The sequence below is a fragment of the Branchiostoma floridae genome, chromosome 2 (assembly GCF_000003815.2).
Source record: "Branchiostoma floridae strain S238N-H82 chromosome 2, Bfl_VNyyK, whole genome shotgun sequence".
Classification (NCBI taxonomy): domain Eukaryota; kingdom Metazoa; phylum Chordata; class Leptocardii; order Amphioxiformes; family Branchiostomatidae; genus Branchiostoma; species Branchiostoma floridae.
In genome coordinates this window covers 17,008,357-17,036,290 of record NC_049980.1, presented here as the reverse complement: position 1 = coordinate 17,036,290, position 27,934 = coordinate 17,008,357, and the positions used below count along the sequence as shown (strand labels likewise).

The 27,934-nt window shown below is 43.9% G+C and overlaps 2 protein-coding genes across 2 annotated transcripts in view; one reads left to right on the top strand and one right to left on the bottom strand.

The window, feature by feature from the left end:
- Nucleotides 1–719: 719 nt before the first annotated feature.
- Nucleotides 720–9,451, bottom strand: LOC118409632 (alpha-aminoadipic semialdehyde dehydrogenase-like). The gene is made up of 14 exons (XM_035810787.1): nucleotides 9,230–9,451; nucleotides 8,460–8,579; nucleotides 6,765–6,969; nucleotides 6,237–6,369; nucleotides 5,129–5,173; nucleotides 4,592–4,727; nucleotides 4,211–4,250; nucleotides 3,739–3,875; nucleotides 3,397–3,481; nucleotides 3,099–3,205; nucleotides 2,510–2,626; nucleotides 2,191–2,288; nucleotides 1,690–1,839; nucleotides 720–1,497 (listed from the first exon to the last, which is right to left on the bottom strand). Exons 1-14 carry the CDS (start codon nucleotides 9,425–9,427, stop codon nucleotides 1,440–1,442), a joined length of 1,629 nt encoding a protein of 542 aa, XP_035666680.1. The 5' UTR covers nucleotides 9,428–9,451; the 3' UTR covers nucleotides 720–1,439.
- Nucleotides 9,452–13,774: 4,323 nt separating this feature from the next.
- The window catches only part of LOC118432483 (A disintegrin and metalloproteinase with thrombospondin motifs 7-like), a 29,445-nt gene continuing 15,285 nt past the window's right edge, over nucleotides 13,775–27,934 (top strand). Inside the window, exons 1-3 of the mRNA XM_035844072.1 lie at nucleotides 13,775–14,623; nucleotides 14,902–15,278; nucleotides 20,934–21,114. Coding sequence (XP_035699965.1) covers nucleotides 14,494–14,623; nucleotides 14,902–15,278; nucleotides 20,934–21,114 — 688 coding nt within the window. The 5' untranslated portion in view covers nucleotides 13,775–14,493. The remainder of the gene's footprint in view (nucleotides 14,624–14,901; nucleotides 15,279–20,933; nucleotides 21,115–27,934) is intronic.

The following is a 27,934-nucleotide window of genomic DNA, read 5'->3' as shown; positions in this document are numbered from 1 at the left end:
TCCCATCATCGATAATCGACTTGTAACCAGCATGGCAGTTATCTATACTCTTTATCTTTAATTTCATGTCATTGAAGCTAATTGACATTGCCGTCTGATGCATCTGCTCCTGCCAAAAGTATCATGTACATGTATAGTAGTACATGTCTTCTAGAAACACATCCTTACACACAGTTACAAGGACAAGAGTGAGATAAAAACCTCATCATTATACTCCATATATTCTATCGATATGTACTTTATAAAACATTAGATCTGTGAGTTGTACGTAGGAAACTGACAAGAAATGTCCCTCTACATTGTTTTCCTAGGCGCCTAATGCTCCGCAGTTGTGTGACCGTGTTGGCTGTCTTCTTGATCAACCTTTTGTTTGTGGAGGTCGGAAAACGGCAGTCCGGGGCCACGACATCCACACATGCAACATGATCTACATAGTTGTATAGTAAATTAACCAAAATAGTCAAAATGGGGTTTATAAATTTGCATGCAACTGTATATTCTACAAGTTTTGTAAAATCTATTACGTTGTACACACACAGCCAACAGTTAGAACTAGGGCACCAAAACCTGCACCACTTCTTCCTTATGTCAGTAGCTACATGTATCTACCACCAAAAATCAAGTCCATAGCATGGCCAAAACACACACACAGACATGCAAGCATGCACACACACACACAAGACACAATTTTATGGAGATGAAAAGGGCAGAGCAGAGGCTAGTATATCAGAACATACTTTATTTTCTTACAACTCAAACTAAAGATTTTTTCTGTCCACACTCTTGGAGATAATCTATTCACAGGTGTGTCTGTTAGAAAGTCTGATGATGTTTGGGAAACAGTTCAACTCTATTAAACCATCACTTTGAGAACCTGAAAAATTAGCATTGGAAACTTGTACGTTCAAAGTATATTGCAAGATCTTGACTTGTCCAATAACTTTTACTAAATTCTCAAATTGTGGGTTTTCATCACAATTCATGTTTGACATAAAGCCACATACCCCACAGGGCTGTGTTCATTTCAACATCCACATGTCACAATAAAATCTGATTTTAGCTTGCATAATGTTGAACAGCAAAACATTTATCCATTTAATACTAGTAGTATATGGTTAACTATCGGTACTGTCATCTCGCTTCAACCTTGCAGCAAAAAACATATCAAAGGAAACAAAATTTCTCTATGACGGGTCAGATTACATGATTTAGACGTAAAACCACATCACTTAAGAATGTAGAGATGTACATGATGCCCAACAAAAAGAGTCACAATTGTCTTAGGACAAGACATATAGTTCTGTTCTCCTACAAATATCCTAGTACACTAAAGATCCAAGTGGTACTCTATATCACCCTCCTTTTTAGCTAGCTAGTGGTACTCTATATCAAAATCCATTAGTGAGCTATGTGGACATTGATGCAGTTGTAACAGAATCTCATTCTCCAAACTTGATCCCTTGTGCCAGAGGAAGCTCCTTTCCGTAGTTGATAGTACTGAAAAAGATGAAATAAATATCTCATTAAAAGACAACAAAAGTTTAAGCATTTTGTGCAATAACACCCCAAACTTTAACATTTTCTTCACTATGTCTTAAAGGTATCAGCACAATTTTATTTACAATTTATCTATTTCAAGACGAGTAAAAACAAAATAGATCATAAAAACAACAAGTGAAAACATCCCACCATGTGGCTCTCCTCATGTACTGCTTCCACGCATCACTGCCAGATTCACGCCCCCCACCCGTGTGCTTCTCACCACCGAACGCTCCACCGATCTCTGCACCACTGGTTGGAATGTTCACGTTCACAATTCCACAGTCTGAACCCTTTGGTCTGTATACAGTTAGTAAAGAATGCATTTATTAGAAACTCATACAGGAAATGCAAACAAATGTGACGTCTGTACTTGTTCTTTGTAATTTTGTTGACAAAAAGATTGGCACAAAATCATATTACACTTGCAAAAAGGTTATCCTGAACAGCAGGATAAACAACTGTATACACTGACAAGAAAAAATTGTGTGTACACTTGTAATTTCTTTGGAAATGTTGCATATACATCATACTTTGCACCTCTAGACTCATTGAAAAAAGTACCAACGTTAACTCCAAGTATCAATTTCTAGGTCCAATTGCCCATTGCTTAACTGAGGGACCATACAGTATTGTACTGGAGCTACTCACCCAATCCACTTGAAGACATTTCCCAGGTTCCCAGTGAAGATACTACTGGACAGTCCCTGTTTCACCTCATTATTCCAGGCAATAGCTTCCTCCATGCTCTGAATGGCAAACAACAAACCCTCTTGTTTATTGTCTAACGTAAGATTTTCTGAGACAAAAGGTCATTAAGTGAATTTATATTTTTTGTATTATCTTAAATACTTGAGCCATCAATAATACCTTGATGCTCATCAGTCATTATCAAATTTGTAAAAAACAATATTGTACATAAAATGCATATACAATGGAATTTCATTGCTCAGTACTAGTAGACACAAACCTTTGTTTTCAGGGCATACACAATGGGTGCGAATGTCTCCCTGTGTACAACCTCTGCATCATGGGGAAGGCCAGTCACTATAGTGGGCTCCACATAGTAGCCAGGACGGTCCACAACCTAAGGACCAGTACACACATGAAATTCAGTTCTAGTTCAAGTCCACACAGCTAATCTTGGCTCCCATATCTCCTTAAATTTCCCTTACACTCCCTTTCCACTAGAGGCCTGTGGAAGCTTTCACAAATAGCTCAATGAGTTCTGTAGACAAATTTTCGTTTTCTGTGTTCTACTGTCTTTCAATCATACTTCAGTTTGCATCATATTTCAATTCTAAAACTAACTGCGGGAATGAGTGTCTTAGGGCCTTGATTCAGGTATGCTAATAATGAGCATATTGCATGGTATAATTAATTCCTTAACAGTCAGTCTAAATAAAGATCTGCAAACATATTTCACATCAGATAGTGACAATCAACAATTTTGTCAGCACAGCTTCTTGCTAAATTTCTGTATTCAAAAGATATATTAGAAAAATACAGATGCAATGTCTTGTCAGCACACTGGTAGATCTATCTTGCAAAGTGCTAACCTTTCCTCCATACTCCACTTTGCCACCCTGTGCTTTGGCATCTTCAATGGCCTTGTTGTACAGATCCACTCCCTGTTGACTATGCATGGGGCCATACAACACTCCATCTAACATGGGAGGAATGGTATGTGTAAAGAACATTTGTTCAATTCTGGGGATGTTTCAACAATCAACTACCACTGGATGCAACTATGATCCACTGAACAGGTCAATACATCTTCCAAAGATCTGAAATCACCTAAATCCTTAAACCATAACTTATAAACAAGATATGTAAGTACAAAAGCAGTAGTCTCACCATCCAGAGGATCCCCCATGGGTACCTGACTGTATGCCTTCTTCAGCCTCGACACAACCTCGTCGTGGACAGACTCATGGAGGATCTACACAAAAATTATACACAGCCCTTCTATGTGACTTCACGGCACCCTTTGTGTAGTATATCCTCTTACAGAGCACTACAACTATGTAGTACAAATTTGACTGCACATTAAAATCAGAATATCATAGTAATACATGCTGTACAATTTCAGAATGTGCAAGGAGCATACACCCTCACTTAATCAATGTAAATGAAAGGAAATAAGGATGGTGACTTCCTGTCCTAACTCCATACTTGTAGTCTAAAGAAATGACTTACCAGCCTTCTTGTAGTGGTGCACCTCTGGCCGGCTGTGCCGACACAGGCGAACAGGGCGGAGCGCACCACCATGTCCAGGTCTGCGTCATCCAGCACGATAATGGCGTTGTTTCCTCCCAGTTCCAACAGAACCTTTCCTGCAGATAAAATGGAGGTAACATCAACAACCTCTCCTCTTAGATTATCTGACCTTTTAGGTTGCTTTCATTCATGGAATGACAAAAATAGCAAAGGATGTCAGTACAACCAGAAATAAAATTTAACATATCCTGCATAAGTGACGAAGAGAACAATGACTGAATAAGCAGGCTGGTGAAACAAGGACAACACTTTATAATTATATATACCATTCTTCTTGATCACAAATCTCATCCTTGTGACTTAAACATCTATTTTAAAACTACTATAGCTGTGGTAAACTTTGAGCAGATCATTCTTTGAAATGGCAAATTTTAATCTTGAGAAAACGCACCAAATCTCTGCTGCACGGTGGTGCCCACCACGTTACCAACCTGTGAAAACATTGGTAACATTCATGAAACTCTTTTACAGCTCAGAACATGTCATGTATCAAAGTTCCAATAAACAATGCATAGCAAGCTGTGGATGAAATTCCTTGTTCTCAAAGGTTGTAACACATACATACTACATCAATGCAATTTCTTCAATGTATGGCTAGATGGTCTTCGACAATTCCACACTTAAAAATTACTGTGGAAGGGATACAAGACCAAGGATAAATTCCGCATAATAATACAGCTTATTAAAATATTGGGCCACATTGTTAATGTTCTGCCTCCTTCAGATGAAGGGAATGTAACTCCCAGCTGTAGAGGATGGATGTAGTACTGACTGGAGTGCTGCCTGTGAAGGACAGCAGGTTGATGTTGGTGTCGGTAGCCATGGCCTGCCCCACGTCTGTACCGCCCTGGACCAGAGAGCAGATCGCAGCTGGCAGGTTGTTGGCCTCAAACACTGACTGGATGATTCTGCGAACAAACAATGCATAATTATTTACATGAGCAAAATTCTAGTGACACACAAAGGTTATTGTAACATGTACCTTGATGATAGAAACATCCTATTCTGTTACACAAAAAGTTCCTCACATAAGGCAAATCAGTAACACTAAAAACCTTACATTCCTCATGCATTTTGATAAATAAACTACAGCTAAACCCATACAATTATACATTGTAATCATTACCAGGAAGTTAAACCTACGTGCTAGGCCATGATCAATGATACTCACTTACTCATGTTTCCATAAACAATTGTTGTGATCTGTACTTAGCTAACTTGGCAAAAAGGTACAATAAAGTTTTTCATTTATTCATTAATCTGCTATTAGCTGTGGACATAAGAAGTCATATTACTGAAAGAGACTTACTTGGTGATGGCTACACTGACAAGTGGTGTTGTGGGTGCTCCTTTCCTATAAGATACAAAATGATTATTCATAAAACATCCAGTGGCGGCGGCACCGGGGGGCAGGGGGGGCGGCTGCCCCCCCGGAAAATATGTTGGGGGGGCGTCGCCCCCCCAGAAAAGCAAGCTGAAACCTTGTGTATTTTTTGGATGATGGAAATTTCATTAAATCAAGCTAGTCTAACGGCAAAATTTACCCCCGAAAATGCAAGAAATTGCGTTTCAGAGAGTCCCGATTTCAAAATTTCGCCAGACCTCCCTTTTGACGGCCTGCGTCTTCGGCCCAGCACAATATGTTGCGGGAGTGTCGCTCTCAAAAATCTTTTAAACTGAATTTAACTATCGTACTTAGCCTAGTTTAGAAGCTGTGAAGACTGTGGCCCCAAAATGCAGGAAATCACGTTTCAGACGGTCAAGATTTCAAAATTTTCTCCGGACCTCCCTAGCGATAACTTGCGCCTCGGGCGCTCATATAACGACATGGTAAAAATTTGTGTGGGTCATCGCCCTCAAACGATTTCTTTCTTTGACAAAAATGGCATTAGATTTAGCATAGTGTGCCAGCAAAATTTGTCCCTAATAATACAGAAAATGGCATTTCAGAGGGTGCAGATTTTGAAATTTCCCGAGACCAACCTTGCGACAGCTCGCACCTTCGGTACTCGAAATCACGAAAATATTTTGGGGGCATCGCCCTCGCTATTTAAAACCATGTGTCTTTCTTACAGAATTGCCATCAAATTTAGCTTAGTCTGGCAGCAAAATTTGCCCGTCAAAACGCAGGAAATGGCGTTTTAGAGGGTCAAGATTTCAAATTTTCCCGGGGGAGCATGCCCCCGGATCCCCCTAGGATTGTCGCGCCTCCGGCGCGACCGGTAGCGCCTTCGGCGCTACATGTGCTGCAAAATTCTGTCAGTAAAGTTAGCCCCCCCAGACGAAATTTGCTGCCGCCGCCTCTGACATCCTAAGTCATACGACATGGACATCAAAACCTGTTTATCTGAGGAACCTACAGAGAGAGAGTATTCATGTATTTGGTGTATAACTTGTACATAGTGTGAAGTTCCTACCATATACAGACATTGCCGCAGGTGAGAGCGATGGAGCTGTTCCAGCCATACACAGCCACAGGGAAGTTAAAGGCCGTGATGATCCCCACCAGACCCAGGGGGTTCCACTGCTCCAGCAGGGCGTGGCCAGGACCTACCGGGGTTAGACTGTCAGTACGTCACAGATACACTCCTGTAATAAAACTTCCTGGCACTTATAACCACTTTGCCTTGCTGACATAAAATGCTTGGAAGGTCATTGTTTGGTCACTTGAATTCAGAATGCCTACATGCAGTAGGGCAGTTCATGCACTAAATGCTGTGTTGCAACAGCTTTAACCCTGTCCTTTCATTTGTAATCTGCATTTGGACATCCGAGAGGAATTTGAATCAGAAAAAAAACTGCATGACATCAGATAGAAAAAAGTTTTTCTATACAATAATTAATGCTTGAACTGAAGCATTTTTCATGAGAGCTATTTTCAGCATGCTGTGTTAGCTATCTTTCTGTTTCAAAACTAGGGGATTGTAAGTTCCAAACCAGCTTACGTTCTGAAGGCAGGACCCTCCCAGCGAACATGCGTGACAGGCCCACGGCATAGTCGCACACGTCGATGTACTCCTGCACCTCCCCCACCCCCTCGGGCTTGATCTTCCCCATCTCCAGGGAAACCAGCGCTCCTAGCAGGTCAACTTTCTCCCTCAGGGCGTGGCCGATCTGACGTACAATCTCCCCACGTTTGGGAGCTGGCACCTGGTGCAACAAAAGTACATGTCATCAGGCCAGTCATCATGTCTCGTTAAGTTTTATTTTATCAGTTTTAGAGCTAATCATGTCAATGTGGGAACAACATGTAACAGAAATGATATGGTACACTGATGCAGAAGATGATCTTTTGATCAGCACATGACACTGTAAATATACATTGCAGAAACAGATAGAAATGTGAGGAAAAATCTAAATTTACTTATTTAAAATACCAAATGTCCAGGATGGCTATCCTCGCTGTACTTATTGTCATTATACCATACTGCTGTTCATGTACTCCAAATTAGCCTTTGGGAATGTATTTGAAACTTTCCAACCTTACCCTAACGGGGGGGATCCAATGTCCAGTAACTGTTCTAAGTGAATGCGCATGGCTTTTGTCATCGTACCTTTTACTGAGGACCCATCAAAAACAAGTTAAGATCTTGTTAACAACCATATTACTGTGATTTAAGCTGTGCAGACATATGTTTCATTTAACGGCAGCATTCCGAACTTTACTTTGACAGCGCGCGAAAGTTTTGGCAGGTTTGGACTTGCGTTTCAGTGGAACGTTCTAACACAAAAAAGGGGGTCCAAACTCCGATAAGTTAACAACCAAGCCATCTCTGCATATCTTTAAGCATCCTATGCATGCAAAATAACACTAAGCTTCTGCAATACCATTTTTTGTCACAAATATACGCAATATTTTGAATTACGATGCATATTTAAATACGTTTACTTACAAGGATTACCTCTCACGGTGAAACCAACCTGTCGCCAAAGATAAAAATGGCGGCACTTTGTTTACGTCTGCCTGCGATTACACTTTTTCACTTTCGGCTTCTGTATTTCCTGCTTCAACCTCGTTTTTAACAGCAGAAATGACTACAGGATTTCTTTAGTCGGTAGGAATCGATTTTCTTGAATGATTGGTACTCTACTGACGGGTTGACTAACTCCATCGTGTTGAGCATCGCTCGGCTTCCTTCATAGGTGATTGACAAAGATGGCGGGGTTGACAGGGCCGTGAACATACGGCATAATTCAGCTCCGATTATCCAACTATAAAAGCAAAGACACGGCATAGCTGTGCTTATTTAGGAAGTTTTATAGATAGCCTTCTCATCTGTGGTGGTATCTTTTCACATTTCGTATTTGACGATGAATTATTTAATAGTTTCCCGGGCCATGTTCTCGATATGTTCGCTTGTCAGCATGCACGGAAGGCGTCAAACTTGTGTACTTTTTCAATCGTTATCTGTTGGGGCTTACCAACTTGGACACATACTCTGACTTTTCAGTTATTTACAACAAGTTTTAGTCCATAACAAGTTGCACTTATCATGTGCAGACACTTATGCATATCTCCGCAAAAATGATTTTAAAATCCTACCGGACTTTGGACCCCTACCGGACTTTGGACCCCTCCCGTTAATCTTGGCACAGAGCAAGAAATGTGAAACTTTGCTTTGCCATTTCTATGTACTTACATCTGCCCATATGTCCCAGGCTGCCTTAGCTTTCTGTACAGTGTCTCTGTAGTCTTCCACACTGCCCTGTGTCACCTTAGCTATAGTTTCCCCGTTAGATGGGCACATGGAGGATACCACCTAAAAATGACAAGATCATATGGGAAGAAAATATAATGAAATGTTATTTCAAAACTAGTTATGGTTCCACTTATTCTGATGTTGTTCATGAGGCAATTTACTGTCCAGTGTGAAAGCTGACACCCTGCGCAAGCTGAAAGCCTGCGCTATTAGACCTAGGCCTGCACATCCTGTCAAAACACATTTTTCACTGTTCACATCCTGTCATAGCCATGCCCCTCATAGAATTATAAGCCATGGCAACATGGTACCGGTAACATGACCAGACATTTGAATATCAAAAGTAAAACTGAATGTTTTCCTGTGATCACCATATTCACAGAACTAACCAATTCACAAGTTAGCACACATGGCCCTCGTTATAACATGTATAGTGGAAGAATATTATTATAAGATGTGCTGATGAAGATGTGAAACTTAAACGTTAGTCCGTGAGAGAAAAGGGCCATGTTACAAAGTGATGACAGTAACACTGACCACGTAAAGTTGCCAGTAACATGAAATCCTAATACGATTTTCACGTCTAGTTCGTATGCAGCAAGGTCCTTGATATGCAGTGGCTATGCAGAGAGAGAGTGAGGTAAATTATAAAGCCCCCCTCCCTCCCTGACTACAGAGATATGAACTTCTAGTGAACCCGTGCCACGTACCTCTCCCCTTCCGCCCCATTCTCCGTTAAACACACCCTTGTTCTCGGTAGACAGCCCCAGCTGCTTCAGCCAGGAGTATTTCTCTTGTTCAATCAGCATGCTGGAGGACGAGAGTCTTCTGTATTGGGACAGAGAAGACCGGATGACCAGAGCTTGCCTCGTGACGCGCAGTATGGTCGCCATGCATGTGCTTATCATGGGCCCCTTGGGAGAGTAGGTTAAAGGTCAATACGCATGCCCATACGTTAAACCATTCATATCTGTCGCAACTGCTGTGCAAAAAAAAAAAAAATGACTTGACTTGCCAAACTGTGTGAAGTTGTGAATCTTGATTGCTTTGATTTCAAACAACGGAACACAAATTCCACCACAGAGCAAGTTTCAAGGGGCAAGTTTCTCATGCTTTTGAGCCAAACCCTCGGACACACCCCCTTCTCTTAAGATCCTTCCGCTTAGTGATTGCATCGACCTTTTTACTCATTTGTCCCCCTCCTCACGGTCATACTTGAGAGACATAAAAATTAAAACCCCAGAATTAAAAAAAACACAAATAAGGTTACCTCATACCAGAAAAATAGCACTTCTTCAAACGTCTTGTAGAAGAAACGATTTTCTTCAAGCATCCAACCATGCATCCAATTCATTCATTTATTGCCAGCTTTCATGTGCCTGATAATAGTGTGCTAGTACATGTACTAGTATATAATCTCTGCCATTCAAGGATGTGCTGAATAGGATGGCCGCTAGGAGCGCCATATGATCAGGTCACTGGCCGCAACGCTAAGCCATTCCGAAATACTGCCAGCCCGTATCATCAACGTCATGGCTCAAATCGAATTGAGCGATCAACGTTATCCACGACGTGTCACCATGTCTTTGAACTATCCCTGACTTAGTTTAGTTAGACTAGACCTGGTAAAACAACTCATGACCACTGTCTTCTGATCACTGTTTCATTAAGAGATGTCACCATGGTGGGAGTCAAGAGCAACGTCATGGTCACGGCCATGGTGTTTTATACCACAAGTCAGCTCAGCCGGTTACCGTCAAATTGGGATGGATTACAAAGGTCAGATCGCAGACTATCAGAGAAGCGAATGGTAGACATGTCTGTCTAAAGGACCTGGCACAAATTGGAAGCAGGCAAAGCGCCAGAAATGTCAAAGGTCGGTCAGAAATAGGGCATCTGCCGATAACATCGGATGAACTCTGTAGAGACTGTAAAAGCGTTCACGTATAATTAAGGTGTTTTTTTATCTCCCCCTTTATGTGCCCATGCCCTAGCAGTAAAACTGCTATTGTACTATTTGTAGGTGCCTCCATAATCGAAACAGTCGTTTAAAAAGCCAATGCCGAAATTGTTATGCTCTGGAATTGCTAAGATAAATGAGGTTCTAACAGCTCAACTGCTTTGGGATACGTCGGCTTGATGTATGGTTCTTGGATCGCTATCAACTGGGACATGGCGGGCGTGAGTGAGGGTTATCAGGGATGACGATGGGTCGCGGGATGTACCCTTGTCGACTGAATTGGGGTTGTGATTTCGGAATCCATGCATACCAACTATATAATGTTTTAGACGTCCAGCTATACACAGGAGATCTTCTCCAAACAGTTCGCTTTCACGGATAACCAGCATTGTAAATCGGTTCGGTTTGCTTTAGTTTGGCCGGAAAAGGCCTGTGTTCACTTTACCTCGCTTGTCCTCTGTGCGAAATTCACAGGTCAGCTGTTCTTCTGTCTCCTCTGGGGTCGGCGTTACACTCACCAATTTGCAGGTGCACAAAGCAGAACGTGTGCCGTGGGTACACCAGTGACCTCCATCCACGGACTGATGGAGAAACTCGCCATTGTGGCAAGCCGGTTGGTACATTGTGTACTTATCAAAACAAGGAGGTTAAAATAGATTTCTTTTTTAACATCCTTGATTGAAACAAGCCCGCCCTAAAATGCCATATGCCATGGGCACGAAAAAGATCACCTTTTCTAGATACACACCAAACTACACATAAAACAACAATGATTGAGGATCGTTTTAAAATCGTTGTACATCGGAATTTTCTCTGCAATGCTCTCTGAAAGAAAAATACTGATCTGGTCGCCGATTCCTGTGCATTGTAACAATTGTTACATCTCACCGTCAGTCTCCCTAAGTCTAGATCTTTTACTGATTGCCGAATCTAAGAAATAAAAAGGTCAGAGTTGACCGGTGAGAATGCTTGTCTGAAAATTCCCCAGCATCTGATGACTTGATGAAATGTACGATATTCTGGAATACAGTTTAATGATACTTTCAGTAGGTAATAACTTTCCGAAATCCCCGGAAAGGGATAAATTGATTAGTTTTGTGTGCAGTAAATTTCAATTTTCGCCAGTACATTAAGGGCTGATACGGTGATAAATAAAGCAGATTTTAACCAAGTACGATTGGTGAAGGAAGATAAAACCTGCATAACGTTGGACTACACACCGATTTGGCAGATCGTTCACTCACTGTACTCACTCACCCTCTCTCTCACTCCGACATTTGTTCTTTCTCAGTCGCATAATCGTCTAAGAGTGTAATGACGGCCATAAATCACATTTACGTTTCAAAGGAAGTGTTACAAGCCACGGGTTCTTGCACTTCCCAAAGGTCTCAGCTTGTACCCTTCGGAGTTCCCTGTGCCTAAGGCAAAACGTGCGATAATTATACCACTTGGTGTCACTTTCAGGGTCAACGCTGGCGACAGTGTAAGCTTGATGAAGGTCGTGGGACGTATGAAGGGCGTTCAGAGGTCACTTCGGGGTCATGACTGACACGAAAAAGCTGACAAAATCCCATTATTTCATCTTCAGCCGAGGCTTTGATCAATGACTTTGAACAAAAATGTAGGTCACGTCGCAACAGCCGAGTACGAACACCCACACAGCCTTCTACCTATACAATGAACAGAGAAGGTATCTCACTCACTCACTCACTCACTCACTCACTCACTCACTCACTCACTCACTCACTCACTCACTCACTCACTCACTCACTCACTCACTCACTCACTCACTCACTCACTCACTCACTCACTCACTCACTCACTCACTCACTCACCCACTCACTCACTCACTCACTCACTCACTCACCCACTCACCCACCCACCCACTTACTCACTCACTCACTCACTCATCCTCGCATTTAGACGGATCACGGCTTTCCAAGTTGTCTTAAATACTTTCACTTGCCACACGTTTAATATTGTGGAGATTTCGATCTTTAATCTATGTCTTCCATCGGCTGGTCAGTCCTTGACTTGGTCGTAGTATTTGGCTGAATTGCTTCCATTGAAAATTCAACTACTAAAAGAAGTCGCCACTCAATAATGCACCTGAGGGATAGGTATTGCTCGGTACACATGAAAGAACAGGTGTTAGAGAAGAGGTTGTCTGTCGACATTACCCTTAACAAGGCCGGCATCACGGTTTGGGACGTCTGTTCTTGACCAGGAGCGTGTTTCCCCGCACTTCTCCTGTCGCTTCCGCTGCTATTGTCCGTACGTATCACGTGTCGTGTAGAGACCTTGCCTAAAATTAGCCATCGGCAGTGTATTTTAGGAACGCATCTAAACTTGGCTCCCCGATGCTTCCCACAGTAGTAGTCGGCACCCAGTTTTAACACAGTAAGGGTTCTAAAAGCCTCTTTGTTTCTCTGCAACTGAGAAGCTTCATTCCCACCCAAAGTCTAAAGAAACTTTACAAAGACCGGTTGCAGTGGAACCGGGTTCTTGGAAAGTGTTACGATTTTTCCTTTCTGCATCTGCTTGGAGATGACATAAATGCAATGCGTAAAGCAATTTTTTAGTCAAAACACGGCGCTTTCTAATACTTGCCGCGCTGCATGAAATGATGCCATACGATGACACAAAGCGTGTCAAAAGCCAGAAGACGCGACCTTGGGCAATTTTGAGACATGAAGGTAAGGAAGGGCACTGTCTTCATGTATAAGGTAGTACTAAGCTACATCGAAATAATATCGTAAGTTGACTTCAAGTGAACTTTAATATGGCATGGCTATTGGCCGCTCTGATCAGTTTACGTCCGCTCCGATAGTCGCTACTCACACGGACGTCAAGTAATCAGGATGGCAATCAGCCTACACTCGACACACCTTTAATAGGTGTAACATGAAAAGACTACACTCCCCGAATTGGCCATTCCTTAAGATAAATGTCATCAACCTTGCCTACAATCCTGGGTTATGAGTACACGTGACGCAAACCTGTGTCCCTTGGGTGCATCACGGGCTTGGCCCGGACGTGTCAGTTGACGTTGGCACGGACATGTAGAAGTTCATATCACATGTATAAAGCCAAGGTTAACAGATTTGGCAAAGTGACCAGGTCTGGTTGATAACTGGCAGGACAGATGTCAGGTAATTTGTAATGTTGTTTCCCCTTTGTTTCTCATTTCCTACGAACTCGGTTACGTGTCATCCTTATTTGACGTCCGCTCCGTTAGCGACAATTAGGAACGGACGGAGGGAAGGCTCTCAGTATCTAATTGATGACGTGACTTACGTGTTAGCAATCATTGTAGGGCTAGTCAAGACAGGGTGAACCTATCAATCAACATCTTCCACAGCTCAGCTCAGGGGCTTTAAAATTCTTGGGGCAAACCGAGGAGGTTTCAATCAGATTAAGACCTACTTGGACAAATGACTATGTCGCGGTAAGGTCATCATTGTTAACGATGTGTCTGTAAAGGAGAGGAATTATTCTCTAGCCTCACAGAACACCTGATACACCGTTGTGTTAGATAGTTAGTCTGAAACTGTATATCATGCCGCTGTATTCATTCAGGAGTCCAGTTGCACGAGGCGTATTTGTTACATACCATGCGTCGACCACGTCCGGGCTTTCCAAGGTTCCTCTTGACGTTCTGACGTCTTCGAGTTTTGGCGGGTCGCCAGGGGGAGACGAGAACACGAGCGTTGGGCCAATCGGAAGCGGGGACGTTCTTCCGCCGAGCCAATCGGAACCTCTCATCCGAGGCATGACGGGGTCTGTTATCAAGTCCTGCAGGGCGGGCGTCGTGGCACTAAATACAAAACTGCCGGTTCGCCGGTCACAGTTCCTACAATCTGCCACCGCCTGCCTGCCCGTCCAGTAGGGCTGCCACTGTCATCGCTGAAAGAAAGAGGTGCTCCCGCCACAAGCAGCGGGTATAGGACGAGGGAGGGCAGGTTAGGTACCGAGAACACACCCAGGAAAAAAGCTACAAGACTTCTGCTAAAGATGTTTAGACGCTTTACTGATGTCCTCGCTATGCTGTGCCAATTGCTGCTAATTGCTGCGACAACTTGTACTGGATACGGTTTGGATGGCCCTGGAGAGAGAACATTCCATTTTCCAGACGAGAAGCAAGGTAATAAGCACAGATGTGCTATATACTATATAGTGCACTTATGTCCATTTGTATTATACTTGATGTTTCATGTCGATTCGCCTTTCGTCATGGACAGCTTGCTGTAAACTTGTGTGTCCATGTCGTCGCTATACTAAAAGCAACCTTGTCTATCGTCATCTGGCAAATTTAGCACTTAATTGGGCTCGTTGTATTTTGAGCCTGCATTCCTCTCTCCGTCTGCACCAAATCCATGTTGTTTCCGACATCTGTGTTATATTTTGACTTTCACTGTTCAGGAAATTTCGCCGATGGTCTGAGTAGTTACGATGTTGTGCACCCCGTGAGAGTTTCTCCAGACGGAGAGTTCATATCGCACAGAGTCGTGCACAGCGAGCATCACCACCTCCACCGACGGGGGGCAGGCGACCAAGGGCGCCCCTCCTCTTCTCAAGCAGACGGGCTTCACTACAAGGTCACTGTGGACGGGGTTGACTTGCACCTTGATCTCCGACTGAACCCGGCCTTGTTGGCCCCCGGGTACGTCCTGGAACGACATCGGGGAAATGTTTCACGGGCAGCCGTCACCCGCGGCCCGACCAACTCCTGTCACTACGTGGGTACCGTCCCCACCTCCAGGGACTCATCCGTGGCCATCAGCACTTGCAGTGGATTGGTATGTTGTGTTTCTTGTTTATGAACTCTTCAGGATAATTAAGATTCCTCCCATTTATTTTATCCAAAACAATAGGTGTCTTGGGAGTGGTGTATTTTGCAGGAATTTACCCCGGGTTAAGGTGTACAATGCCATGTTATTGTTAGCTAAAACGCCCGACATTTTTCGAGAGTCCTTCCTATGTAGACCCGCCCCCTTTTGAAGTCCGGTCTGTTTTCATACTCAAGACGCACAAAAAAGAAAACCTGGTGTATTTCTTCTTCGGTAGATAAAGGAACATATCTTGGTGACATTTTACTTGGGGGCTTGGGAAGACACGCCTGTGGTAAATTTATCGCGAGGTCTTGACCTGCCTACCTTGGGGCTATGCAGCCTCTCTAGCCGCCGAGCTGTGAAAAGCTGTCCTCCCCCTGTCGCGCGCTCGTTACCTCGTATCAAACAAATTAGACGCGCTCCATATGGTCTACATCAGGTGAAGAGGTGACGGTACGCCCAGAGCTCTTTTGTGGCCCTTTCTAAACGTCGTTATGGGATATTTATGCCCTAGACGGACTTCCCCTTTCTTACGGAACGTATCTGACGAGTCGACGGGTCTCCCCTTCCTCTCGTTTCATCTTCAGCTGGCACTGAATTTAGTCCGCCTGGAAATAGAACAGGGCCCTTCTGCTCCGCCCTCTTGATCACTGTTCTCCATGCTCTATATAAATAGCAAAGTAGAAAGTTAACTCTTTAGCACACAGTCGTTAAATCGTTTTTATGTACGGTACCGGTATGGAGATGAATAAAAAGTAAATCGTGTTGTTCACCACTATCATTCCCAAAAGATCTCTACGCTTGATAACCAACCTCAATGTTTTCAATGAAAATAGAATCATGATATTCTGAAATCAATATCTGATGTCCCTTAGGAGTAAGCCGAGAATCGTCCGGATAAAATGTCTCAGCTGGATTGCTAGATCTGTAGGCAAATTATCGCCTGATAGTATTCTCATTACAGTAGTGGTAATGAGGTGTAGTACATCAGACAGAGCCGCGTCGCTGTCGCGGTGTGTCAACGACGGATTAACCTAGAACAACATTAGCCCCAATCAATCATAATCATTTCTTTCCTTAGAACAGGGAGAAAGTAAGGGGGAATTGTGCCTTTTGCATTGTTTTGTCACATGGAGAGAAGGAAATCAAGTGAGACGATTTCAAGACCAAAGGCCCAGACAGGACCCTTCAGCACCGCCAGGCGCAGCTGTTTTTCCGCGTTCATTAGCGGAATATTTTTCTGTGCCGTCTTTCACTGTGTTCAGATAGCCCTCGCGCTAATCACCCTGTTAAAACCACAACGGCCAGTCCCTTTAACCCGAGAAGCCATAATGGAAATCCCTATGAACAAATTGGCTAGATATCTCGGAGATACATCCGTCGTTAACCTTACGAGGCCTTTGTGTTGTTCCCTTTAGCCAGGTCACCTGTGGCGGGTCAACTGGTATCGGTGTCTGCGGAGATTTCTCGCTGCGATAATTCTGTTTGGCTAGGGAATTCCTGGCGTGTTCGGACCGATGTTGAGGGTTGTTCTGAATGTTTGGGAAGGACAGCTCCCCGGGGAGTGTTAGAGATCGAGTAGGTCGTTTTCAAGTAGACGGCGATCGCCGAGCGACCGCACAGCGACCAAAGTTGAATTTGTGTAACCATTGATTTCATAATTGCAACATGCAAGATGCCACAAAATGTACATTTTGGGTAGATACGTTTATGAAAGTTAGACATCCAGGTAAACAATATTCAAATACGATTCAATCTCTACGATAGGATTAAAAAAAAAGACTTCAGTTGAAGAAACTTCGTTGCCACACCTCCCCTCTGCCTGAACTTGGTCGGACCAGTCCTTCTGTTCTCTAGTATGTAGTTGAACAGACTTATCTTTAAACGTAAATCTCCGTTTTTTATCCAATTGTAGAGATTGAATTGTATTTGAAAATTAAGGGCAAATAAGTTTCAGGGAAGCAGAATAGGTAATGAATATGACGCTTGCTTGACCTTAATTCCACATGTAACTTGTCTTATAATGTCGGGTCTACGGAATACTGCTCAGAACGCATCACATGCACTGTGGAGGACCTGAGGTAAGCAGGGGTAGGGCGGAAGCTTGAGAGCATGACTAAGTAGGAGTGGGATTGTTTAGCTCTTATTCTTAACATTCTCCTAATTTGACGGAAGGGTATTGTAGTTCACAGTCAAATACAATCTGATTTGGCACCATTATAAAAAGTTCGTGCATTAGCTCTTGCCATTTCCTTCCTGTGAAATGTCGCATTTGCATATACCTCATCCTGTGGAAGTAGGGCCATTGCCAAGGTGACTCCGTTCCTCCCCCTTTGGCGATGGAAGTGGCTTCGCCCATCCCGTTCTTCTTCACTTCTTCAACAAATCATATCTGCTTTAGAATTTTTGTAAAATTACAACATTTCCGTCAAGTCATTTCCTTCAGGTAAAGTGTACACGTCATCCAGTTGAAGCAAAGTCGTTGTCACACCTCCCCTCTGCCGTGAGCTTGGTCGAGCCCGTCCTTTTGTTCTCTACAACTAACTGTTAGTAGTTGAACAGACTGATCTTTAAACTTAAGAAGTTTGGGCCGAGTCGAAGTACATTCTTCCAAGCGTATATCCCGCTGCCAAGCACGTAACGTAATACTCCACTGTTGACCCGGTAATCTCACTCACTTGCCGCAGAGCTAAAGAAACATGTTCAAGGCTTCAGAGAGAGAGTTGAGAGCACGGGAACCCATATTTCTTACAGTTAAGTTACTGATAACCGTCTGTGGACGTGTTCAAGGACGATCAAGTCCTGATATCAAAGTTACTACTGCTCCCTGTGACGACCTTCTCCTACAGGTGGTGTGGTAAACATATATCTGCCAAGGAACGGACAGAGGAGCGTTCGGTGCCTCACGTACACGTGGCAAGATCCATGGTTCTGCTTCCGGTACAGTTGGCCCTGGTAACGGATTCTGTACAACAGGTGACCTAACAAAAACACAACACGCTTGTGGCGCCATCAAACTTCTCACTATGATAACTGACTCGTGCAGAAACAGATCGATCACATTGAACACAAACTGACACATGCCAGGCTCTGATTCCGATAAATAACGACACTTCTTCCTGTTGTCAAATTCTCCGTCCGGTCGACAGGGGACAACTTTCTCCCGCACTTTTCCTCTACCCTATAGTCCTTTCTATTTTGAATAGCTGAACGTCAAAACATCCGAATGTCGTTAGTTCCGCATGTCCGTCTTTCATGACAGCATACCATTACCAGTCAATAATGATATCCTTGTAACTGTGAGCGTATTCATACCTGATACATTCGGTACAAAAAGGTGCATGATTTGGTGTTTGCTCATTAATAGGTAGAGTTGTGCCAGGTTTATTACATTCCCCAAAAGGCAGCCCCGGTGTGAATACCCTCGTTACCCCTTAGTGCAGAGACATCTTTATTTCAGAGGAAAGGTCCTGTTCCGGGTGGGAGCAGACATCTTTCAGAGCCGGGTAGAGGAGACGGTCTCGGCGGTTTCAGGTGTCCTGTTCTGAAGCGGCCCGATGAAAGGCCGGGTGCAGTGAGCATGTTCGTCCCTGGCAGCTGTCCCTGGCGGCTCGGCACATGATGACTGAAACACTGAACCTGAGTGAAGCCGCAGTCAAAAATGTTGTGTGACAGACTTGCTGCTCACTTGCTTTACATTTTCTTCGGCGACCGAGACCCTTCTACAGCTGGTAAAACCACATGTCAAGTTTGTTAGTACCACTGTCAATCTTTCCATTCTGATTTACATGATCTGCGATCCTGTCCTGTGACCCTTTAAAGGTCATAACAAATTTCGCAGCGAAAAGAATATGTCTTTCTTATCCTGACAAAGATGGTTTAATAAACAAAGGCGGAGAGACACGAGCTCTCTACAATTGTAATCAAGAAAAATTTCTTAAAAAGAACACAGCTGATCAGTAGTATTGGCGACAAATAGGACAAAAACCGAAGAAGTGACAGGCAACTTTCTTGTCTATGTACATGTCCATCGTTCTGTTCCGGCAGACCGGTATGTTTCTGCCCTCTGCACTCGCAGACCGATGAGTCTTCTGGTCTCCAGGTGAACATTCGCATAGCTAAGGGTGAGGTGGACATCCTATTTATCATTGTCAACAGCAGTCTCTTTGCGCCCAAATGTCATTTGCCACGTGGTCAGCCCTTATTTTCAGTTCATTGCCAAGTCGGTGAGGGGTCAGTGTTGACAAGTTAGTACTAGGATCTCTGCTTACACATGTGAAGCCCCACGGCAACAATTTTCCTCTTGAGTCGTACATATTAGCCATGTGGAATGGTGAATCAAACATGTCACCATATGACAGCCACAGTCCTGCCTCCCGCCCTGTCTTGACTCGTGTCTTTCCTCACTGTTCCTGTGCGCCTTAGCTCTGGCCCTTCCCGGTTGATGTCATCGCGCACACCTAGGGTGGCTATGGCAGACCCAGACTTTGTGTTGGCGGGAGGCCATCTGTGGATGTTCCAGACTATACAGTGTTGGCACACTTGGCAGCGGCCAAGGCCAATATCGCCTGAACTGAACATGTCTTGTCCCCACTCTGCCACGTGTACTTCCGACGGAACATCCAGTTTGAGTTGCGCGAAACGGGAGTCATTCCGGCGAATGATTGCAATGTACCAATTGACCAAATCTTAAGTTGTAATGGCCATGGCAAAAATCATTGTCCTCGCAGTCAGGTTTTCTCGCACGGTGATAGTATATGTGTTTAGCAGTGTGTGTACTCCCGAAACATAAACCGAGTAAAATACAATATACTTGGTATATCACAGTAGTATTGATACCCATGTGTCAGCACCGTCTTTTGAATGGAAGCAGGGCCTGAATGGGAGCGCACCCTTGCCAGTACAGTAGCCTGCTCCTGAGAACAGCGCGTCCCGTGTTCACCCACCGGCAGGTGCGCGGGGGACTTGTTGTCCTGGCGCTGCGCCATGGAGGATGTGCCCGATAGACTGTCACAGCGCAACGCCAATGGTGACAAGTGACCCCCCTGTTGTCTAAGGGGTTTACCACACACATATAGAAGCCTTTTTTCGCAAGGCCCTTGCCAAAATAATTAGATGAAGGAGACATAGCAGAATAGGGGTTATTGTTAAGCGAGAAGGAAAGAAAACATGGCATACAGTGGGGGTATTATGAGGATACCTACTTTCCAAGCAGAGGTTTCGGTCGGGGGCTAGTAGTGGCCGCCTCAAAGTCAATCCTAGCTAGCCTGGTTGGCGAATACATAGACAAGCACGCGAGGCTGTAGGGCTGCAACAGAGTTGTTTCATCAATATAGCTTTTTTGGCTGTTTGTTAGATTTTAGCACAAACATAACTTTTTAAGATATGTATGTTCACCTCCACATCACAAAACGCCTAGTTAACGTCTGTTCGGTGGCAGAATTAGCAGAAAGAGAGTCACCTGAGTCCAGTCAAACACTAGGTGGTATTTCGGCACATCTCCCGGCAACTAATATGGTACACGAAAGGATTGCATGAAAAAGTAACACTAGCGTTACATGTACTCTAGTGAATCTTTATGTGCTGTTAGTGTTTCATTTGGGTGTTTGTTTCCATCTCTAGCGAGGCTTGATCAGGACAGGGAAGGATGACTACTTTATCGAGCCAGTCCGCGGACACAATGTCTCTGCTGCGGAGAAACATCCTCACCTCATCTACAAGCGCTCTGCCCTGCCTAAGGAGAACCAACCTTCCTCCTCGCCTGTATATGAGGGAGAGCACTCGGACTTCTGTGGGTTGGAAGGTGGGGGCGTCTTTATTCTATCAATAAATAGTTTGGTAATTATGCGCATACATATGTGCTTGCGTGCGTGCGTGCGTGTGTGTGACATCACGAGAGCTATGGATCCTATTCGGTTGTTCTTCCTCCCCCTTTTGTTATTTGAGCCCTTTAGCAATAGATACATTGAGGAAGAAAAAAGCGAGATGCACCTCCCACTAGGCCCCAGTTATGATAACAGGGAAAGAAGGATAACTCCAGGTCCGCTGTGGGCCCTACACGGGCAGCGGCGGAAGAAGACGTGTAAACGAGTTAATTGGCGGGTCGGTATTTCGTCCATGGAGTACATCAGCGGCAGGTTGTTGTGTCTTCGTGTGGGATTACAGCGACCACCGAAGCAGGTGGCGCGGAGAGTTTTGGCTCCGTCTCGGGCCTCTCTACACAATCCCCGTACGCTGTCGCGTGTCAGGGGTGCGAGGTTTATTATCTTTGGTCCCTCATCAACTGAAAAACCGGTAGAAACATTCCTCTCAGGACAGCAACGGTTTGCAATGAAAGTAAATCTTCCCTTTTCCCACATTTCCACCACGTTGCTTCTGAGCGATTTTGTTTGGGTTTCAGACGCAAAAGCTATTTCTTACACCCAACACGATTAACACCAGAACATCAACCGTGATAGTGTGCCTGTGTGGGGTGTTCGACATCGGTGCGTACTGTATTACTGGTACGGCATCAACCAAGCCGGTTCGTTTCTACGCCACCCAGATTAGTTTTTCTTCAGTTGTGTTATCCATGTACTTACCCAGACCGAAGATCGGTAGTGAAGCTGTTCTGTTGTTGGACTGACTCTGACAGTCCTACTCGGGCCCCTTTGAAATCCAACGGTAAAGGGTAATTAAGGTTTTTCAAATCTTGCTACCCACAAACATGTGGAAACACATAGACAGACAGACAGACAGAAAGTGACACACGCACCCACACCCAAAACAATACCTGGCATTTTTATAAAGGTAAAAGCATCGAGCCAGCGGTCACTACGGAAGATGGTTCTCGAGCTAAGAATTTTAAGGAGGACAGAAGAAACTCCCCGTCTCCTGGACAATGCTCCCTTCCCTGTCCCTAACATGTGTCCATGACTCCCTCACTGGAGTTTACATTACTGGTGAGGAAACAGCGAGCAGACGATAGATGTGCCTCTCAGACGGTCGCATGCGTCTCGCGCCACGCTGATGGCTAGTATCTGACGTCAATACTCCCTCTAAATGACAGTTTGTTTGACAAGAGTTTGGTGTTGAGGTCACCGCGACCTGTTTCTCACAAGGTCTTATCTGTCAGTAGGCCAACCTTAGCCTTGTTTCAGTACCACATGATGAACACGCGATTTGCTCTGATCTTCTTCAACCGCGTACAGATTAAGTAGTGAGATATTATTTGTACACCGGTGATGATGAGATTTTGTGTAACATGGTTGCTAGGCGTCGATTACAGGTACATTATAGTCTGCGAAGGCAAGTCAGCACCACAGACAGTGGTGATGTCACTTGCTGTATTACATGTCCGTATTGCCTCTGGATTTATTTCAACATACATGTATGATCGTTTCTCGTATATTGTCATTATGAATTCATCAAACCACAGTTAAAGTTACTAAAACACAGAAATTTTCATATCAATTTCTACGTAAGAAACGAACGAGACGCTTTCTGATGCGTGTCTAAAATTCCACTTCTAGCTGTCATCTCTCCTGTAGCTCTAGCTGTCATCTCTCCTGTAGCTCTAAGTCAACAAAATCTTTCCTCAAATCATGCCCCTTTCAGCCGAGGGCCCTGTCCCTCAGCTTCGCCCGCATGCTCACAAGCTTTGTTTATACAACCGAGCGAGCGGCACTTTACCCCGTGCACTTAGCAGGCGTGAAAAGCGTGATATTGTTGACTCTGGAGTCTGTAAAAGTAATACTTTTGATAAATTGTCTATTTACTGTGTTTGCGCTTAGCTCCAATTACTCATCACTGGGCTATGTCAAGCAGTGCCCTGTGCCTTGCACACGTCCGTGAGTGCATGGTGCAAGAGAATAACAGACTTACCAAATCTTTTGGACTTAAGTTACGGTATCCATTTTCTGCCCAAGAGTGACGTTCGTTGTTGTAACCTGTTAATTAAGAGTGAACCGGCTAGATGAACTTCCCTTCTGTGGAACAAACCCATTAAAAAGGGAATGTTGTTCCGTATCTAGTGCCAGGTCCACACCGAGAGTAGACTTAGTAGAGCACACCAATATAACTGGTACGATCATCTTTGCGTTTAGCTAGACTACTATTCTAGACTAGCTATATAGGATATAGATTCAGTCCTTGCTTTACTGATCCATTGTTGAGTAAACATCGGCAGGTGTCATAATGACATGTTCTTTGACCGACCTACTTTTCTAGATTTATTGTGACTCGCTCGGGAAGGTTAAGACAACAGGCCGACCCCTGGCATATCTGTTTTGACTTCGGCTTATTCAGGACCATTTGTCTCCCGCTTGTGCCGCAAACATTGTGTCGTGACGAAGCCTGCTAGTCTGGACAGCGTGAGTTACGGTCTGTGAGATGGAAGATGCTTTGGATCTAACAGGATGAAATAAATCAGTAACTAAAATCAGGCAAAAAGTAAGATTACTTGACGACTGCCTGTTACTAACAACAACATCATCATCAACATTATTTTCGCCACATGTCAGCTGTCGCAGATACCATCAGATACACACAGACATTATAATTTATAGCTGATCCATGACAAAGCGTACCGCCCAGTCTGTATATCTAACGTGCTGAAAGTCTAAACTAACCTACATACCTGCCTTGTGTCATATGAATGAAACATGATAAAGGTTGAAAAAATCTTTTCGTCCCACTTTGAAAAAAGGCCATTGTGTATTGCTGATGACATGGGTTGACTGTAAACGTGGCGTCTGAAGGGAGTTGCGTCTTGATTATCTATGTTTATAGCAAAGATAATCCCTGCACATGTGCTGCCTTGGTTTTCTTCCAAGATTGTTCCATGCAGTTGCGTGATTATTCCCCATACACTAACGTGAGGAACAAGGTACAGTTGTGAGGGACAACTGTAGGAACCGGACTTCCGGCTAATCTTTGTTGCACCATAAAGTCATCTGTTTATGTAAATGGTTGAATACCTCTTAACAGTTTATACACAGTTTGACTAGGCAGACCAAACTACACTGAACATTGTGTATGTAGCAAGGATAAAAACCACCCTGCAGGTGATCGTATATAAAGCTACCAGGTCTCTATGTGTCAACACGTGTTTAAGCGTCTTTGTCCGGACTGAACACGCTGGTATTTCAATGTTTTAGTTAGTGGTATATACACATGGACTTCTCCTGTAGTTTTACATCTGACATGGTTAAGGTTCTCGTCATAGTGTTTGTAATTCTAAATTTGAAACCACAGGGTCACATCTTCACAAGAGGGATATGAAAACTGACTTGTGAACAGCCAAACGGTTTTTAAGTCGTCCACCAATTATACCATATCAAGCCCTAATTATGTTTATTTTGGATTTGAGTTGCCGGAAATCTTCAATGATGCACTCGCTCATATAGAAATGCCTCTTTAGCCAAGCGCTGATGTTTTTTCTAGCGCGAAGGCTGCCATAAATAAACGCGGAAGATACTTGAAGGTTCGGATGACGCTTGGGCGAAAGGACTTTCTTCTTACAATAACATTTCAAGGGTGGTCGCGACCGTCAGGAATTCAGAACCGACTTATCCTTCTGCGTCGAGGTTTTGTCACGTTGTCAGTAATGAGTGACATGTAGAGAGCCATGTTTCAAGGAATTTGCTTTGTTCTTCTTCAACTGTGGTGGGCGCAGACAGAAGGGGCGAAACGGAATCAGGAACGTTCAGTGTAGCTGTCTGCAACGGTTTAACACTGAGGTAGCTCAACTTACCAACAACAGGAAGACTAAGAAAAGCAGAGTGAAAGTCTGAAATTCGGAAGTATGTCATGGCTCATCGACCACTTTTCATTAGAACCAAGGCCAGACCAGGGCAAACGACTGTCTATGTTGCCTTTTAGTAAATATGTCTTTGAGACATGCTTCCTTTGTTTGCTGACTTAAGTTAACGATGTTACTGATAGCTGTAGGCATGTTACTACTCAGAGAAACGAGGAGTAGCGCACCCTGCACGAGGTATCTAGCGGAGACAGCACCCCTTCTTCGCGACAGAGAGGAGACTATAAGCGATTCCATACGTATTTTGGTCGCACACGTGGCCGTCTTCCTCCCGGTTTGTTTACGATAACATACTTCACCGGGATCGTCACATTGTGACAGCCGCAAGAAATTGACAGATCGTTTTTTCAATGCCTTGTTCAGTAATTTGACGAGGAGATGGTCATAGCACAAATATGACAAACAGCTAGGGAACCTGCAGAGTTCCCTCTCCACTAACACATCGATATCTGCACTTCGCTTTCCGGAGCTCGAGCGGAGTTGTCCTTTTAATACCTCCTTTAGAACAACGAGACTTTGATCAGGCAAACAACACCCACTTATCTTGGCAGTTCTATCAAAAGAAATATTTTCTCGAGTTACGTATACACAAAGTAGCTCTAAACGACCTCTAAATTTGGAAATTTAACTATCTAACGAAGTCCGTGCCATGATTTTATCATATTTTGCTCAGCACCATCGCAGAGGACGGTCCACTGTTAGGTTTTCGACATCTAAAAGCCACACAGAATATCAACAAAGCAGCGTTCACTGGTTGGCATACCACGCTAAGCTCTTCATTAAAACGAGCGCTTTAAAGTTCTGGCATGTTTTACCTCGTGGATAGAGTATCCAAACAATCAGATCTACCGGATCTGACAAGTGTAGAGGCAGAAAGGTAAACAGTGCACATGCACAGGAGTAATGAAACAGCAGTGAAAATTCCTTGGCGGTTCTGATTAGGAGATTTCTCGTCAAACTAAGTTGTATACTGTAGAAAGACAATCAACAGGTCGTAAAAACGAGCGATACCAGGCCGATTGTCATTATGAAAGCTCGTTTTGTTTTGGTTGTTGGCGGCAGAGGTCAGGTCCAAGTGTTTTCATGTCAGCTGGCGGGAGCGCAGGTGGTTCATCTCTGGGTAAAGGACCGTTATGGGACTACCAAGGTCTCCGGAATAACACAGGGGAATGGGCTTATTTCTGTATTGTCGCAATGGCCATCCGTTTTTGGTCCAAACAGGCAACAATTAATCAGTAATGTTCGTTAGCTAGCCATGTTTTCTTTCAATTGCATATCATTTTGTGGGACAAATATGTCACTTCATTGCCGTGTTATCTATGTGTCTTCGACGGCTGTAGCGATGATTAGTGTGCTAGTTCATAGTGCACATAGTCCAAATTCCGTATAGACCAATTCACTTGCAAGTCACGTGTAAATAAAGATGACATTCAGACGACAGACAGACAGGTACATTTTGACAACAAGTGGGGCAGACGCGGGAGTCGGAGGACAGGAAAGGTGTCTCGCCCCCTCCCACCAAGCACTCTTTGGCAACAGCCCCGCGGATGATTGAATCGTAAATACGTCCTCTGATCTCTCCATATTGTCCTTCATTCAACATGCTATCTCACAGGTGTTTCCGTCTGAACACGTATGTGGCTTAAACACCTTGTCCGGGAGGGCTGGATACCGGGATGTTTTGTCTACACATTAGGTACTATGACAAAGTCGTGTAACACTGAGCAACGGCACACTTGGGACGCTGTCCCCATGGAGTGAATGCCCCGTGTGTACACTGTATACGCATAACGTCTTTGCCAGGGCTGGAAACAGAATCGTCCTGTACATGCATGGTTGCCTAACGCTGGCTTTGTGCCTAGACGTCTGTGAACAGTGGTTAGGCCGCCTTAGACCGACAGGGGAGGGCCTGGGCACTAGACGAACAGCGTACTACAGATGTTTCAACGTGTGTGACTAAAACCTGTGCTGTACATTAGAAGGGTTGAGGAAATGAATAGCTTTGAAAGCATGGCTGTGTCTGTAGACTGTAACAGACTGGCCCATAGCCCACATGTACTACGGTCCACACGTACAAGGAATTGGATGTGAGAACAAAGAGCGCTAGTGAATTAATGAAGTAAAGATAGATGACCGGCAGGACAAGAAGGCGTGCAAAAGAGTATACTCTAGTAGTATAAGATCTGTGATTGTCTGTTTATCACATTTGCTGGCAACTGTCTGCTTCGACAATTATCTCCATGAAAGAACGATAGATTTTTATGATACTTAGTATGAAGGTAGCTTATGACAGGAGAGTCTATTGGCCGTGTTGTCCACTATAGGACTCAAATACATTCAATATATGTAGTTAATGGCAGGTGAAACATTAATAGATACCAATTATTCAAATAAGTACCTAATTTGTATAATTAGTGCAAAAGTGCCATCATTCTTCTAAGGGGTAAATGATTGGACTGTGAACACTGTGACATGCGTAAGTTAGTTTAATACATAATCAAGCATTGATCATGAAGATGTGGAATTCATTTGCATATTCAGAATATTTCATGGAGATATGAGGTCTCCGAACTCTTGTTTTGCATCGTGTTTATTCTAAAACTGAAAAGATTGAATGTACCTATTAACATGATCAGAGTCGGCATTGTCTGGATGGAATGGTCACTTCAAACGCACTTCAACATAACGATGACCGGATACTTGATGGTTCAAGATACATGAGAGTAAAGATATAGTCTGGATCAATATATCGAACAGTCAGAGTTGCGAAACAACAAATAAATAGTGTAGCGTTGTTGTGGGGGCATCCGTGGATTTAATATAG

Coding starts and splice junctions, on each gene's coding strand:
- LOC118409632 (XM_035810787.1), bottom strand. CDS start 9,427: ATGATAAGCACATGCATGGCGACCATACTGCGCGTCACGAGGCAAGCT. Junction 3,482..3,738: donor GCACCACTACAAGAAGGCTG/GTAAGTCATTTC, acceptor ATTTTTGTGTAG/ATCCTCCATGAGTCTGTCCA. Junction 2,289..2,509: donor TGTATGCCCTGAAAACAAAG/GTTTGTGTCTAC, acceptor TTTGCCATTCAG/AGCATGGAGGAAGCTATTGC.